The sequence below is a fragment of the Carettochelys insculpta genome, chromosome 2, assembly GCF_033958435.1.
Source record: "Carettochelys insculpta isolate YL-2023 chromosome 2, ASM3395843v1, whole genome shotgun sequence".
NCBI classification, from domain to species: Eukaryota; Metazoa; Chordata; order Testudines; family Carettochelyidae; genus Carettochelys; species Carettochelys insculpta.
In genome coordinates, this window is record NC_134138.1 from 188,699,247 (window position 1) to 188,713,781 (window position 14,535).

Below are 14,535 nucleotides of genomic sequence, written 5' to 3' on the forward strand. Positions count from 1 at the left end.
CTCTTCCAGCCCCCCCCCACACCACTTCCTCTTTCAGATTCCACATCCCCAGCCCTGCTGTGTTCCCATGTCCTCCCTCCCACTTCTGCACCCTACATCCTGCCCTGACCCAAAATGCCTAGCTCATTCCTGCACACTAGCCCCTACCCTGACTCCACAGCCCCAACCCAGCAGTCCCCTCCTGTGCAGTGAGCTCATTTTGGCTCCATCACAGACCCTAAGTCATCCCTCCCCCAAAAAATATTTACTAATCCTGTTCCCTTTAGGGTAGCAGGGTGTCTTATATCTGCTTCTCCCATCAGGGTCTCAAATGGGAGGGGTTTTTGGAGGTCTTTTTGTTTGCCTGCATGTGCTCCCCCACTGGTTTCTGTAAGTCTGACTCCCAACCCAAAAAAAAGTCCCCCATCTGGATTCCTGCAGAGCAAGAGGTTAGCTAGCCTGGGTCCAGCTCTTCTTCCTCCCAGGGGCAGCAGGTTTGCAAAAAATTTTGGCAATACCCCAACTACTGAGCCCGTACGCCTCTCCAGCTCCCACTCCCCCCTCATCACCTGCCTAAGGCTCTGAGGAGGAGTTGGGGTGGAAGAGTGGTGCAAGTTCTGCGAGAGAGTGTGGGTGCAGGCTCTGGCCTAGAGCAAGGGACTGAGGAGTAGGGGAGTGGAATTTCTGGGCAGGAGTTTGGGTGCAGGAAGGGGGAGTAGTGGAGCCCTGTGGGAACCTGGGATGAAGTCTAGGCAGGGGGACAGGCTGTAAGCTCTGGAAGGAATGAGGAGAGGGTATATGCCACTCTTACATGGGAGTGCCTCAATCTGGCAGTAACTGCTGGCAGGGGGGGTTGTGGGCTCTAGGACCTATTTCACTCACATGCTCCCCCAGCCCACTTAAAATGCCATGGATTAATCAGCAGCAGAGTGGTGATAGAGCAGCTGGAGAACTTTACATGGTATGGGGCCACAGCTTCCCCCTACCCCCAGCCACAGGAATACACATACCAGCAGTTGCAGAAAGCAAGTGACCAGAAGCTGCTCTAACCCCATCACATATGAACTTCAGTAATTAATGAGAATGACAAGTCACTAACTCAAATGTGTTTTAAGCATCAGGTGAAAGATCTTTACACATAGGAACAGAGAGAGTGACCAGCCATCCCTGCTTACTTTTTAAAAAGGGGTGATGAATTGTGCTATGTTTAGACTTAGGAGCTGGGGCTGCCTGCAGCTGCTGCTGCCCCAGGGCTCCAAGCAGGGCCTACCAGCTCCCCAGGCCCTGGTGCAACCAGGAGGAACCACCCCTCCCACCTCATAACTCCAGGTCCCATAGTTAGGACAGGGAGATATGGTCACCCTAAACAAAGGCCATACTACACTTACAAAATATGGAACTACATTCTCAGTGACTTGGTGAAAGACAAAGGATGTACATGTATGTAAGCCAAAATGCAGTTCTACTGCAACAAGTTCAATAGACTGCTGTGAACAATGTTAGTAATGCTTTGTGGACAATAGTGTACTTCAAAAATGGCAAGTTGAAGCACAAGCTGTTTGTTGAATAAAAAGTCAGAGGCAGCTTGCATCCAGTTTTTAAGTGTACCTATACCTGGAGCTGATGTTTGATAAATTTCGGCTGTGTCTACACGTGCCCCAAACTTTGAAATGGCCATTTTGAAGTTTACTAATGAAGCGCTGAAATGCATATTCAGCGCTTCATTAGCATGCGGGCAGCAGCAGCGCTTCGAAATTGATGAGCCTTGCCGCCGCGTCCAGACGGGGCTCCTTTTCAAAAGGACGCCACCTTCTTCGAAGTCCCCTTATTCCCATGAGCTCATGGGAATAAGGGGACTTCGAAGTAGGCGGGGCCCTTTCGAAAAGGAGCCCCATCTGGACGCACCATGCGGCAGCAAGGCTTGTCAATTTCAAAGCGCCGCTGCCGCCCGCATGCTAATGAAGCGCTGAATATGCATTTCAGCGCTTCATTAGTAAACTTCGAAATGGCCATTTGCATGGCCATTTCGAAGTTTGGGGCACGTGTAGACACAGCCTTCATGTGCTAGAGCAAAGCTGTAATGCTAAAAATTAAACCATCCACACTCAAACAGGACACAACATTATGTATCTATACTATTAAAGGAAAGCTGCCTGTCCATGGTCACTCCCACTGTGCATGCATACCCCTCCTTAGTGGGAAAAGCACATGGTGGCAGGTCTAGTGGTTTCACCTGGCCTTGGCTGCTCTGACAGGCCCAAGCACCCTCCCCCCAGCCCTGCCCTGTTGCCAACATTGATTTTAGAACAGGCCAGGGGAGATTGGGAAAAGGCACAGTACTTCAACTGTAGCTGCCACAAGGGGCAGACCCTGCTAGTTATAAGTTGCCAAGAACATCAGAAGCACAGTGGCTGCCTTTTAGCTCATGCCAGAGAGCACATGGCTTTAGCCCCTAAAAAGGACAGGTTTATTTGCTCCTGCCAAGGACTGATCCATCAGTAGTTCAAGTGCATAGGTAGGGGAAGCACCCAGGCAGAGCTGCTGCAATAGCATGTAGGATTACATATTATTTACCCAAAGGGAATATTTAAGATTCTCTGCTTCGAGCACGAGTTAGGCAAAAAACTCCTACCTTAAATGCTCTAGTAGGGAGGTCAGAGACAGCAAAGTTACCGAGCTCAAAGTGCATGTGTAGTGACAATGTTGACATGTCTGAAATGTTTAAGTTCTTGTTATCCTAAAAACTAAACACTCTGCCAAGGTGACGTACACCCAAATTCAGAGTTAATATTCTGGATTTGAGACTGAGTAGCAGCAGCAGCAGCACAACAGTTGCAGTTCTTGTCCATTTAAAAAAAAAAAAAAAAACCAACACAACACACACACCTAGAATGAAAGGGATCACTCAACTAATAGACCAGTATGTGCTCGATCCTGAGAGCACTGCACTCTGTCAGGTTATCATTACCTAACCCTACTGAGTGGATATCAAGTTTTTTGGTTTTTGTTTTTTTTTTTCTTGTTTTTTTTTTTTTTTTAAAATGGTATATTAAATTCTTTGGTTTGGGAGCTGGAAAAACCCAACTTCAGAATTCAGGTATTTGTAATTAGTATTTGAGGATAAGTCCTCTAACCATCCTAAATATACTTTTCCTACCTGACAGAGGATTTCAAGGAAAGCCAAGAGTAGACTCTTAAGTTTGGTAAGTTTTCCTCACGGTTTTAGTCTCTGAAGAGACAATTTAGGCTAACTGCAGTCTTGACCTCTGAAAAGCAGCATCAAAATTAATATTACATACATACAATTTGCAGTTAGCACAGAATTTAGAACAAGATAGTAAGGTAAGCAATTGCACTAACTAGCCTACATGGTTTACTAATACAGACAACCCTTCCCCACCTTGTTTGTTCTTCAGTAAAGAAACATCAGTGCAATTCTGTTAGTTTTATTGCTTATAAGCCACATGTAAACATTGTACAGTGCTTTATTTCAAGTGTTCCTTTCATCAGGAGTTTGTGTGTATTTCAATTCTTTAGTGTTATTTCTTACCCTTTAATCTGTACATAGCATAGAAAGATAGTCACACCAAAAAAAGTCTAGTCATGGAATGATTTTAAGAGACATGCAGCTTCAGTTCGTGTGTGTTCTGCCCCCAGCATTTGTAGTATCAGATTTCCCCTTTGCATAGGCAGTAGATCATCTTCTTTTGTACAGAGATCTCTTTGATCCACACCCTACATATTAAAAAATAAATTCAGATATTCTCTATTGATTATTGTAAATTCTTTTTAAATAGACAACTAGCAATTTTGAAACATACTGAGGATACCCAACACCCACAAAACACTGGAGATCTAGATTCTGCAGCAGATGCTGGATTGTACAGCACTAATACAAAAGATCAAAAAGGGGATGTTTCTTAAATTTGGTTTGTTGAATATTTAATCAGTTAATATAAAATTGTTTGAATTACTGGCTTGATGAGTCCCCCCCTTCTTTTGGGGTGTCTCAGACAGATGCATTGCAAAACCTGAAGGCAAGTTGGAACCACAGGCCATTTTTGGCAGTAGTTGGGAAACACAGGCGGTAGTTAGAATATTCAGTTAATTTCTACATTCCAACCAAGTTTCATTACTATGCACATCTTAAGTCAGTCTGCCTTTGGGACAAACAATTTGATTAGCTTAGGCACTTGCGCACCTCTGAGCCATTGTTTCAGGCAGTATATACTCAGGCACGCTAGTTTATACTGTTCATTTTAGGAGAGATTATTGTGGAAGACTAGTTTCAGGTATGTGTGGGGAAGTATGGGGTAGTTTTTCTTCATGCTATTACCCACACGTGAAAAGTTTTCTTCCTCCACTGGGGGGGGGAAGAGAACCAGCTATGCTCTCCTCCACCAAATGGCCCATAGCTCAAAGACATGAGGCTCTTATCTTCCAACAGCAATGAACCTCCACTCAACTCACATTAGAGCATATGAAATACTGTAAAACTGAAGACCTCAGCATTAAGACATGCCAACTTCATTGTTGAGTCACTTGAGTTTTACATCTCTATTTTGTCTTCCAAAGATCAGAATCACTGCTTCAAGTGCACAGAAAGCCCAAACTATAGTACTATTCGTGTGATATGAAAGACCAGCTATTATTTAAACAAAAAAATTCAGAAGCCTAAAGTTTAAAGGCTAGAAAGACACTATAGTACAGAGTGACAGGGTCAAAAAGTTATGGCCAAAGCGCATAAAGGTGCGTCTAATTAGGTACTCAAGTTTTGAATGCCAATAATCCAAGAGAGCATGCCCTCCCCTCAAGATTAAAAAGTTACTTCTAGAACAGTTTTTATGACACTTAAGAGCATGCCAACCTTTGTGTGCACTGGCTTTTGGCACTTCCCACACTTCGACGTCTTCTGCCTCACATCTTGAGTCTCTACGTTTGTAAGGGGGTTTGCTGATCCTTTTCCTCTTTGATTTAGCCAAAAATAGATTGCCTGAATGAAAAAATAAAAGATTACCATTACTTTTTCCAATCAATTCAGAATACTTACTTTTATTAAGACAGGATGCCACTTAGTACAATAGTACTTAATAAACTCCACTCATTACTGAAGGAAGTGCTCTCTTCCTTCCCAAAACACTCTTCACAAGTCTTTCCAACTAGGGTGGATTAAACAGATTTTTACAGAACACTGGGTATAGCTGTATCTATATAGGCTAACATGAGAATTCATAGGTCAAGTGTAATACACTGTGGCAGAGGTTGAAGAGTTGCCTAGCTAGATCAGGTTTGAGTACTTTAATAACTAAGTACTTTGCAGTATCAATGCAGACTTGTCTACAAGGCATCACTTCTTGCCATACTGAGACATGGCTACTGCAAGAAGTCTAAAGTAACTCTCCCAAAAAAGTTGGTTCTGTCCCCAGCTCCATGCAGACTTACTCCCACAGAAGTCAGATTTATGGATCTAAGCCACACCATGGAGTAGCAAGAACACAACCAAACTTATTTCCTTCAAAGCAATACAGGTTTAACCTCTCTAATCTTATACCTTTGGGACCTGAGCAGTGCCAGACAAGAGATTCACTGTACTATTGGAGGTCAGTGTTGCCTAGCAGCATTACCAACACATCCACTGCTTACCAGGCTCTTAGAAGACATTTCAGGGTAAATTACGGATCGTTAACAGCACAGGACAGAGCCAGGACTGGTGGCTGTGAACAAGCTTATGGGACCGTGGGAAACCTGGCCACACTCAAGTGGCTGTTAATCATTCCTAATCTAGCATGATCTTTAGTTAGTTGGACAAGAGAGTTCCAGATGAGATTTACCTGTAGTTAAAAATCCCACCAAAATAGCAAAGTATGCATCTGAAGAGTTCCACCCCCACCTGAATATTTTGATAAAGAGCAGCTCAGGTTTGACAAGAAGTCAGCTGTACCTTGTTCTTTGCTTTTGGCTGGGGGCGATAGACTACCACGTATCAGGTTGGCAAACTTGGGTTTAGCACCACTTCTAATCCAGTACTCATCAGCTGTCAGCCCCATGTTTTCCTTTAATAACCTTACTAATTAAGACATAAGAATATAAATAAGTGTCTATTTTAAAGATTACCATACTGACATACCACTGTAGTTGACCTACAGGAGAGGCAAAATGAACAGCTCACCAAGGCAAGTATTTGAAGTCAGCTACCTGCTGTGAGAATTACTTTAAAAAAATCTAAATATTAATTTAGCAAATAAACACCAGTTACTTTTGTTAATGTTGCTCACTAGATTCAATATGCAGATTTATAATATTATACTTTTATGTATAACTAGATTTGACAAATCTTGTGAAAGGAGAGCAATCCTCACAGGGAAGCAATTACTACTTGGTTATGTTAGTATATCATGGCCATTTATGGTAGTACTTTTACAAAAAAACCCCACACACACGAGCATAACTAGTGCAATCAATAGCCCGAAATAAGATGCTGTGATTGTAGCTAGCTAGCGATCATTTTTCCTTCACTTGTCTGTTTCCACCTGAAGAAAGATATCCTCTCCCAGGCTAAGGGTTAACAAGTCATAACTCAGTTTATAATCTGCTAGAACTATTTAGTTGCCTTCAACAGATTAGAGATTTTAAAAGGAACCAGCAGGCTACCTGAAGTGTCAGTATTTTGGCTCTCCTGCATAGGTCCACTAGTTATAGGCAAGCTCGGTAGTTATTGAAGCATTTGGTCCAGCCAGCATAACAGAGGTTGGCTGGGCTGGGCCCAACTTGAGTTGCACTGTAAATGTGTACCAGGCTATACCACTCACTGACACTTAGCCTGACCATCCTCCACTCTAAGGCTGTGTTTACACTAGAAGGTTTACAAAAAAGTTGACAAAACCCCATGGAACATCCACGTTCTCAAGGCACTCTCTTGCCGGGAAAATTGACAGAACACTACTTTTGTTGACAGCATTCTGCCACTACCCCATGAGGCAGGATGCCTCTGTCAACAGATAACCAGTCTGGATGTTTTGGGGGCCTTCTGTCAATAGACATTGCTTCCAGGACACCTGGCAGCCCTGTCTACTGTGCTTTCAGTTGGCCATTTTGCTGACAGTGGCTGGGCAGTCCAGTTGCTCTATTGACAGCACGGATCGCTGTTTTGATCTGGTTGGCTGTCTAGCCACGATCTGTTGAAAGATATCTTCCAACAAACCTTCTGTCTCAAAAGAAGTTCCTGTTGACAACGCTCTAGCGATCAGAGGAACAACTGGGCCTAAGTTTGGGGTGGTGGGAGAGGCAGCATGCTGTTATAAATACATCAGCTGGTAAGAAATTTCCCCCACTATAACAGAGCCTATTTTTTAAATATGGGCATCTGGTAGGTTAGAAAGTTTGTTACAGGTCTGTTGCACAAAGACATTAAGTTTTCAAGATGTTGTTATTTCGACAGCGGCAAACAAGTATTTCAATAAACAAGTACATTTGCACATTTTAACCTCCAAGCCAAAAGGATGAATAAGGAGCAACCCAGTGTAGTTTTCTAGTTGACATCACCACAAACTCACACTTGGGGTCACCCCCCCCATATTTAGCCATCATCAAAAGTTTACTGTCTATACACCAGGCCCCAAGAAAGTAGTTTCACTACAGTTCCTTACTTAAGAGGCAGAAGTGCCAAAGTTGAGAAAATGCTGTAGTTTTTTTTGTTTTTTTTTTAAGCCTAACACTTATAGTATATGCTACACAGCATTCCAAGTTATGAACCAAACACCACTTTCATCTCAGTCATTAACTCACCTCTTGAAGGCTTCAGTGAAGTTCCCTTGTGGTCAGAGCCCTTTTGTTTTGACATAAGCCTCTTTTTTCCATAGTACCCAGTCTCATCCTGTTCCTTCTCCCTGGATTTATAAGCCAGGCCAGTGCTTTCAATGAAGCCACTCTTTATTTTTTCCCCAGCAGGCAAGGTAATCAACTGAGCTGGTATAGTATTTTTAAGTGGTTTCCAAAACACCCGCTGGCCAATCTGTTGATAGAAGCCATGTTTATCAGGAATCCAGGGTCCACATGGAAGGGCCTCTTGAAGGAAATAGTCAACTTCATCTGGATCATCATCATCGTCATCGTCTTCATCATCACCCTCTTCTTCTGCCACCAAGTATTCTTCAGAGTCTTCAGCCTCTGACAGAGACAAACTCTTAGCAGCTTTTTTCTTTAGGGAGTAGATTTTCTTTTGACTAGAAGATCTAGGGAGGACTCCTATACTTCCACCTCTGCTGGCCAGCCTTTTAACCTTCACTTTTGAACAGCTTTTGAAGCTCTGGCTGTTGGCAACATTGTTCTGCTCCTTTCTCACTACTTCATCCTCATTAACAGAGCCACCACTTTCAATTTTCTCTCTCTCCAAGCCCTGTGCATTTTTTTGCAAGTCATACATGCTCTTCTTAAGCACATAGTCAGGGACAAAATAAGACACTGGCACATCATCAACTGATGATTCTTCATCTTTAGAAGACATTTCATCAGAAGACAGACTGAGTACACTTTGACGTTTCCTTTGCGACATACACATATCATAGTTGCAGTTAGTGTCCATGGCATCCACACAAGCTAGCCAGCTGTCAGAAGGAACATACTTCTCAACAGATTCATCACACCATAAGCTTTTATCCAATGTTATCTGACTTTCATTTGTTGTACTGTGGCTTTGATTTGCCTTTTTCTGCTGTAGACTTGAGTCATTTGTTATTTCTGTACTGGATGGAAATAATTGTGCTTGATGAACAAGATTAGACTCCTCTTCAGAAGTTTTTGAAGCAGGTCTTTTCAAACTAGCTCTTTTAAAGAGTGTGTCATGTCTTGCCACTAGCTGATCATTACTAACAGTTCTGGCCAGCTCAGCAATTTGCATTGCCCTGGCTTCATCCAGTGGTGATTTTGTCCTTTGGCTTGCATATCCCTGCTTTTGTGCATCAAGTTTTGTTTCATTATTTTGGACCTCTTTTTCATGCCCTTCTTCACCACTACGCTTAAAAGAAAGAGCAGTTTTTCGCTCATCTGAATAAGCTGCACATGAAGGGGAGGAATTAACGTCATGAGGGCTATATATTACCCCTTCACAAGAGCTAACAGAAAACAAGTCACGTTGCACAATATTCTCAGGGACTGTTTTACTGCTTGCTGCATCATACAGTGGAATGGTTTCTTTAAAGGACTTCCATAGCTGAATTGCAGGTGAGCCATTTCCATACTCTATTCTGACCTCTTCTTTTTCAAAAGCATAGCTTCCTGAAGGAAGGTTTCTATATTGTGCAGAGCTAGAGGAACCCTTGTTTTGAAAGTCTCTTTCTGCCACAAGAGGAGATCCAGATGAATCTTGTTTCACTGAAGTATTCTCAGTTTTTATACTAATACCAGAAGAAACACAAGCCTTATTTCCTGCTTCACAGCCTTTCGTTTCTGTACGGAGATCCTGATGCTTTTTTGTTTTGTTTTCAGGCTGTCTAGGATCAGTCTGTGTTTCTTTGGTCACTGTTTTTTTCCCAGGGCTACTATAGTGCCTAAACCGTGTTGCATGATAAAACAGAGGGGACGGTGGGGGAACATTAAAATAAGGTCTTCTGTTAACTCTCGTGTGCATGGGATGTTGTGGGACAAAATATCCAGGGTACTCATGCAGTGCAACAGAATAAAATGGAAAATATGGATTTCCACTTCTGAAACCTAGAAATATTGAAGACAAAGACTGAAAAATAGGTATTTATCCATATAAATAGCACTGTCTTCTGAAATAAAACCTGTAATTCAGGCTTAATTAGGTATACAGGAGTACTCCATACCAGCAGTCTATCTAGTCAAATAGCCTACCTCCAACACTGGCCAGCACCAAACACAGAAGAGGAAAGTTCAAGAACCCCGTAGGCTGACAATTACGGTAAGGTCTCAGAGTAGGGGAACTCAGACTACACGACCTCGCTGTTACGTGTCCGACCCCGATTCCTATTGTAAACCGTGTACCATGATTTCCAGTCCTGCTTAAGTGGCTCCCCCTGCCCCGACTTAACCTCCCTCAGCTCCGCATGGTCCCAGAGCAGCGCCACTCACCACCCACACGCGGCTTACCACCACTGTCGCATGGCTCCAGCTTATCCCACCCCCCCCAGTCCGGTTTGAACTGCCAGGAAGCAGCTCGGATTCAAGCCGCGACCCCGCGCAGCTCCAGTATAAACCACCACCGCCGGCTCCCTCCCCCTACGGCCCCGGTGCCACCTTCCCCCTCTCCCCACGCCTCACAAGCCACTCCCTTGCCCCGCTGCGAACCCTCCCCGGGCTCACACGCCGCTCGCTCACCTCCCCCTCCAACCCCCCTGCCAACTCAAAAGCCGCCTGCCTGCCTCCCCAGCCCCGCGGCTCTAGTGCAACCCCTCGGCTCACAAGCCGCCCGCCCCGGCCCCCCCGCCCCCACTGCCACCTCACCACCCACCACGGCTCTGGCTCAACTCCCCACCGGCTCTCAACTCTACCTCAACCCCCTGCAGCCCGGGGAAGAAGCTGGACCCCCACTTACGGGAAATCCGCGTTACGCGAGGACACATGGAAGGGAGCCCTGGCATACTCTGAGACCTTACTGTACGTAGATGCATGTTATCTTGGTACACTTCTAATTAGTTTGAACTATGCCATGAAGCAGTACATGGTTAGTTTGCCATCCAAACTGCTGGAGCTTTTAACTACAGTTCAGAGAGGAGACCGTTAGTCTGATTCATCAAACACTAGGAGTCCACTGTCACCTTGCAGACTATACTTATTAGGGCTAATTTGTTACTCTATGGTTCCACCAGACAGCTTGCTTTATCCAAGTTATTTTTCTAATGCCTTACAGCCAGCCCTATCAAAAGATAGAAATTTAATATCCCCACTGCTCAATGAACCCTGTGCTTTTACAAAAGCAAACTGGATATTAAAAAACCCATATTTAAGAAGCCTCCATATGGGTTCCCCCCACCCATCCCTAGTGGTTATAGTCATAAGGCAATGGGCATGTGGAGAATTTTGGTATACATTTCAATTACACATTTGCAGTTTCTCCTGAGCCTCAAGTGATCCTAGAAGCTATTAGAGGAAAAAAAAATCAATATGTATGTTACTGCACATCAGCAGTACAATGACAAAGCAGTAGTTTACTATGTAACTTGGAAGCCACTCCCTGACAATGCTCAGCTGAAATTTTCCTCCTTTTAATCTCCAACACCCCAGGCTCTGGAATGGAGCCTCTTAACAGGCACTATAGTGGGAGAAGGGTCCCAAACACGAAACTGGAAGCTCACTGACAGTTTCATTTCAGCTTTGTTACATTTTTCTTATGAGACCTTGGGCAAGTCAGTCTGTTCATCAATGCCCATTTCTACATAAACTGTAGATAAGAGGCAGCTTTCACACATGCCTACTCAATATTTGTTAAGGTTTCAAAGTCAACACTGACTTGAAGGTCTGATTCATACCAATGTTTGCCAGGCTTTATATTCCTCATAGGTAAATAACATAGTACTGATCCCCATTACAAGTGTGCTTTCCTATTACTACAAGTTGCAGAAACTACCTGCTTCCATTTACCAAGTTCTTCTTGTCCATTTCATTTGGAGTTGTGCCATTCATGAAATGGACATCAAAATCCCCAATTTATAATACAGCTGCACAAATAGGAGAAGAGAAACACCTTCAGTTTACACAAATTTTAGCCTCCTTGACATTGGGGGAAAAACAGTTAACAAAAATTAGTATTCCAGTCACTCAGGAAGTACTTTGCAAACATGTCTTCCTGACTTGGCTTTATCTTGCCTTACCTGGTGCAGGTACATAGTATGGATTATATACAGGACTGAGGTACCATGGATTTGGGTAAGGATGTTGTGCTGTTGGCTGTGCATAAAAAAAAGGTCTTGTGTGGTTTGTAGAATATGGGCCATTTTCTGAAGCTGGTGCTGCAGTGTTCATTTTTTAAGCTGAAAGGCAAAAAGGAATTGGGAATAGCCACTTTAAAACCACCAAATGACATCACACACTTCTAGATCAAGTCACAGTATTACATGTATGACCAGACTACAGGGTCCAAATTAAAAAGATCTCCATTAGTTTACTGACTATCCAGAAAAAAATTCAACTCACTTTCATTTCTATCACTGTTAGGGGAGAAGAGCAAAAGCAAAGTAGTTCAGCACTTAGCTATCACCAGACTCACAAGGCAGCCACACAAAGACAATCATTAGATTGATACAAAACAAACTTCATACATTTCTCTAGATTCAATTAGAGCAACCTGAAGACCAGAACAAGACTATGACCAACTTTTTTCTCTTTACTAGAGGAGAGAAAGTTAAGCTTTAGTGTAAGTCATATACCACTAAGCTCCTCTGAAAACCGACACAAAAAGCACCCTAGTGGTCACAACTCAGCTTACAAAGGGGTTAAAAAGGCTTTGTTCTCTTTACTAAGAGGAAAGGCAGAAAGTAAGATAGCTAGTATTAGCTATAATAAAATGAGAGAGAGGTAGAAACATATCGTGGGCTGGAGCCTTAGTTAAAAAACTGACAAAAATTGAACAAAACCTGATTGGTACACAGCTCACTCTTCAAGAGAAAGAAAAACACTCAAGGCAGAATCCACTTTACTGCAGGTTCCATCTAATATAGAGTCTCAACATAAATATTAATTAGCCACAGTGAACCTACATGCTTCCCTTATTGCACCCACTTTTCTAGAGCAGACACCCAAAAGGGTTTGCTTTGAGAAAAGCAAACCCTACAAAGGTAAACTATTCCTTTCCCATTAAAGTCCACCCAAAACTAAGGTCCATGCTGCTGCTTGAAGCCCAGCAAGAGACTAACCCTCCCTGCACGTGACCCTGTTTATAGAACACAACTACCACTCTCCCCTCCCTTCCCCACCTGTGGCTCATTTAGTTGTGATGCAGGGACCTTCTCATCAATCAGTGGAAGTAGTAGCCAATGGAGGGGGCAGGAAGAGCAGCAGTTGTTCCAACCCCTCTCCCCTAAAGCACTTCCATACGCTTTATACTCACTATGTAAAATAATTGGGACTCAACTGATGTAGACTGCACGTCAAAACAATGTATGAAATCTTCAGAAAGCACAACATGTTTGTGTTCAAGTGTATTGATTTTACTGGTTATTGTTATACTAAAAATAGACTAAGGGTCTTACATGTCAACACAAGGAACATTTGACAGATGATTTTCACATTGCAAGCAAGGAGGAGCATGTCTGCTCCAACAAAATGTATTTTGACACTTGACTCACATGAAAGTTAATATAAAAAGGACCGGGGTCCAAATCCAGCCATGTGTGTCTAAATTATGTGGCAATTTCACCCTCACCTCACGATTTGGGATATCTCAGTAAATCAGAGAGCACCTGTTATTTTTGGCAGGGCCAATGAGGCTACATCTAACATGGCATCCTAAACGCGAAACAAGATACACAATTTGCACTATGCAAATTACATATCTTGAGTTTATTTCAAAATAGGCATTTTGGCAGTGCGGAAATAATGCACTCATTTCAAGCATCCCTTACTCCTCCTGCAATAAATACACGAATCCTGAAATAGCACGCCTGTCATTTTGAAAAATATTTGGAAACAATGGGCACATTTCATAGACACGGAGCAGCTACTTCCGGATGCTGAGGTATCCGGAAATAGCTCGCCATGTAAACATTGCCTGAGAGGAAAAAGAGGAGGGAGAGGAGACTGACCCATGAGGACACACAGATGTGAATGAATGGGCGTCTCCATCTCCCTAAGGTTTTCACTAATCATTGTTAGGATCAGCTGTCTCCTAAAACACAGCAGGGACAAGGTCGCTCGCCTCAGAGCTCCCCACATGACCGCTCCCGCAGCTGCCCCGTTACCCGCGTTTTTCATCACAAGCCAGACACTGGCAGCCCGGTGATAATACCAGATGCGCAGCTGCCATTTCCTTGTCCAGCGGCCCCGCTCGAGGGAGGACAGCGGCAGAGGGCAAAGCCCGCGGGGGGTCACGCAGCAGCATTACTGCTGTTGTGAGAACTCGGAGGGGTTTGAAGCCCATCGCTCACGACCGCCTCCTTCGTGGGCTATAACTGTAGGTGCCTCTCGGAGCCACCCCCGCTCTTCCCCACTCCGGCAGCCGCCTTCCCTCTGCGGCACCATCCAGGGCCCAGCAGCGAGGAGGCTGCGCAGCCAGACGCCCAGGCAGGGTTGGGAGGCGGTGAAAGGGGCAGCGCCGCGCGCCTCGGATGGCGAAGGCGGGAATCAGAGCAGATTTTAAAGTACAGTGCGCCCTACGTTTCGGCAGGGGGCGCGCTCGGCTCTCCGCCCTACCCCGCCCGCTGGTTGGACTGGAGCGCAGGCGCACTCGTCCCTTCTCGTGAACACCGCCCTCCCATCCGTCCGTTCCTGACTAGCAAGCCTCGCAGTGAACTCGCTGCTTCTGCGCAGTCGCTCCAAACGGTCATTTCCGGAAGTTAACGGCAGCGTACGCGCCCGCCCCCGCGTCCACTTTCCGCGCGCCTG

At 44.3% G+C, this 14,535-nt stretch overlaps 1 protein-coding gene across 3 annotated transcripts; it reads right to left on the reverse strand.

Moving 5' to 3' along the window:
* Window positions 1–3,308: 3,308 nt before the first annotated feature.
* On the reverse strand, window positions 3,309–14,456 carry LOC142009708 (uncharacterized). 3 transcript variants are annotated; one of them, XM_074988142.1, is made up of 6 exons: window positions 14,344–14,456; window positions 11,808–11,966; window positions 7,765–9,687; window positions 5,921–6,046; window positions 4,847–4,972; window positions 3,309–3,714 (listed from the first exon to the last, which is right to left on the reverse strand). In XM_074988142.1, the coding sequence occupies exons 2-6, from the start codon at window positions 11,956–11,958 to the stop codon at window positions 3,677–3,679; spliced, it is 2,364 nt and encodes a 787-aa protein (XP_074844243.1). In that variant the 5' UTR covers window positions 11,959–11,966; window positions 14,344–14,456; the 3' UTR covers window positions 3,309–3,676. The 3 variants fall into 3 exon arrangements, with proteins under 3 accessions (XP_074844243.1, XP_074844242.1, XP_074844244.1); XM_074988141.1 differs by lacking the exon at window positions 14,344–14,456 and adding an exon at window positions 13,940–14,300; XM_074988143.1 differs by lacking the exons at window positions 5,921–6,046; window positions 14,344–14,456 and adding an exon at window positions 13,940–14,303.
* Between the last annotated feature and the right edge of the window lie 79 nt (window positions 14,457–14,535).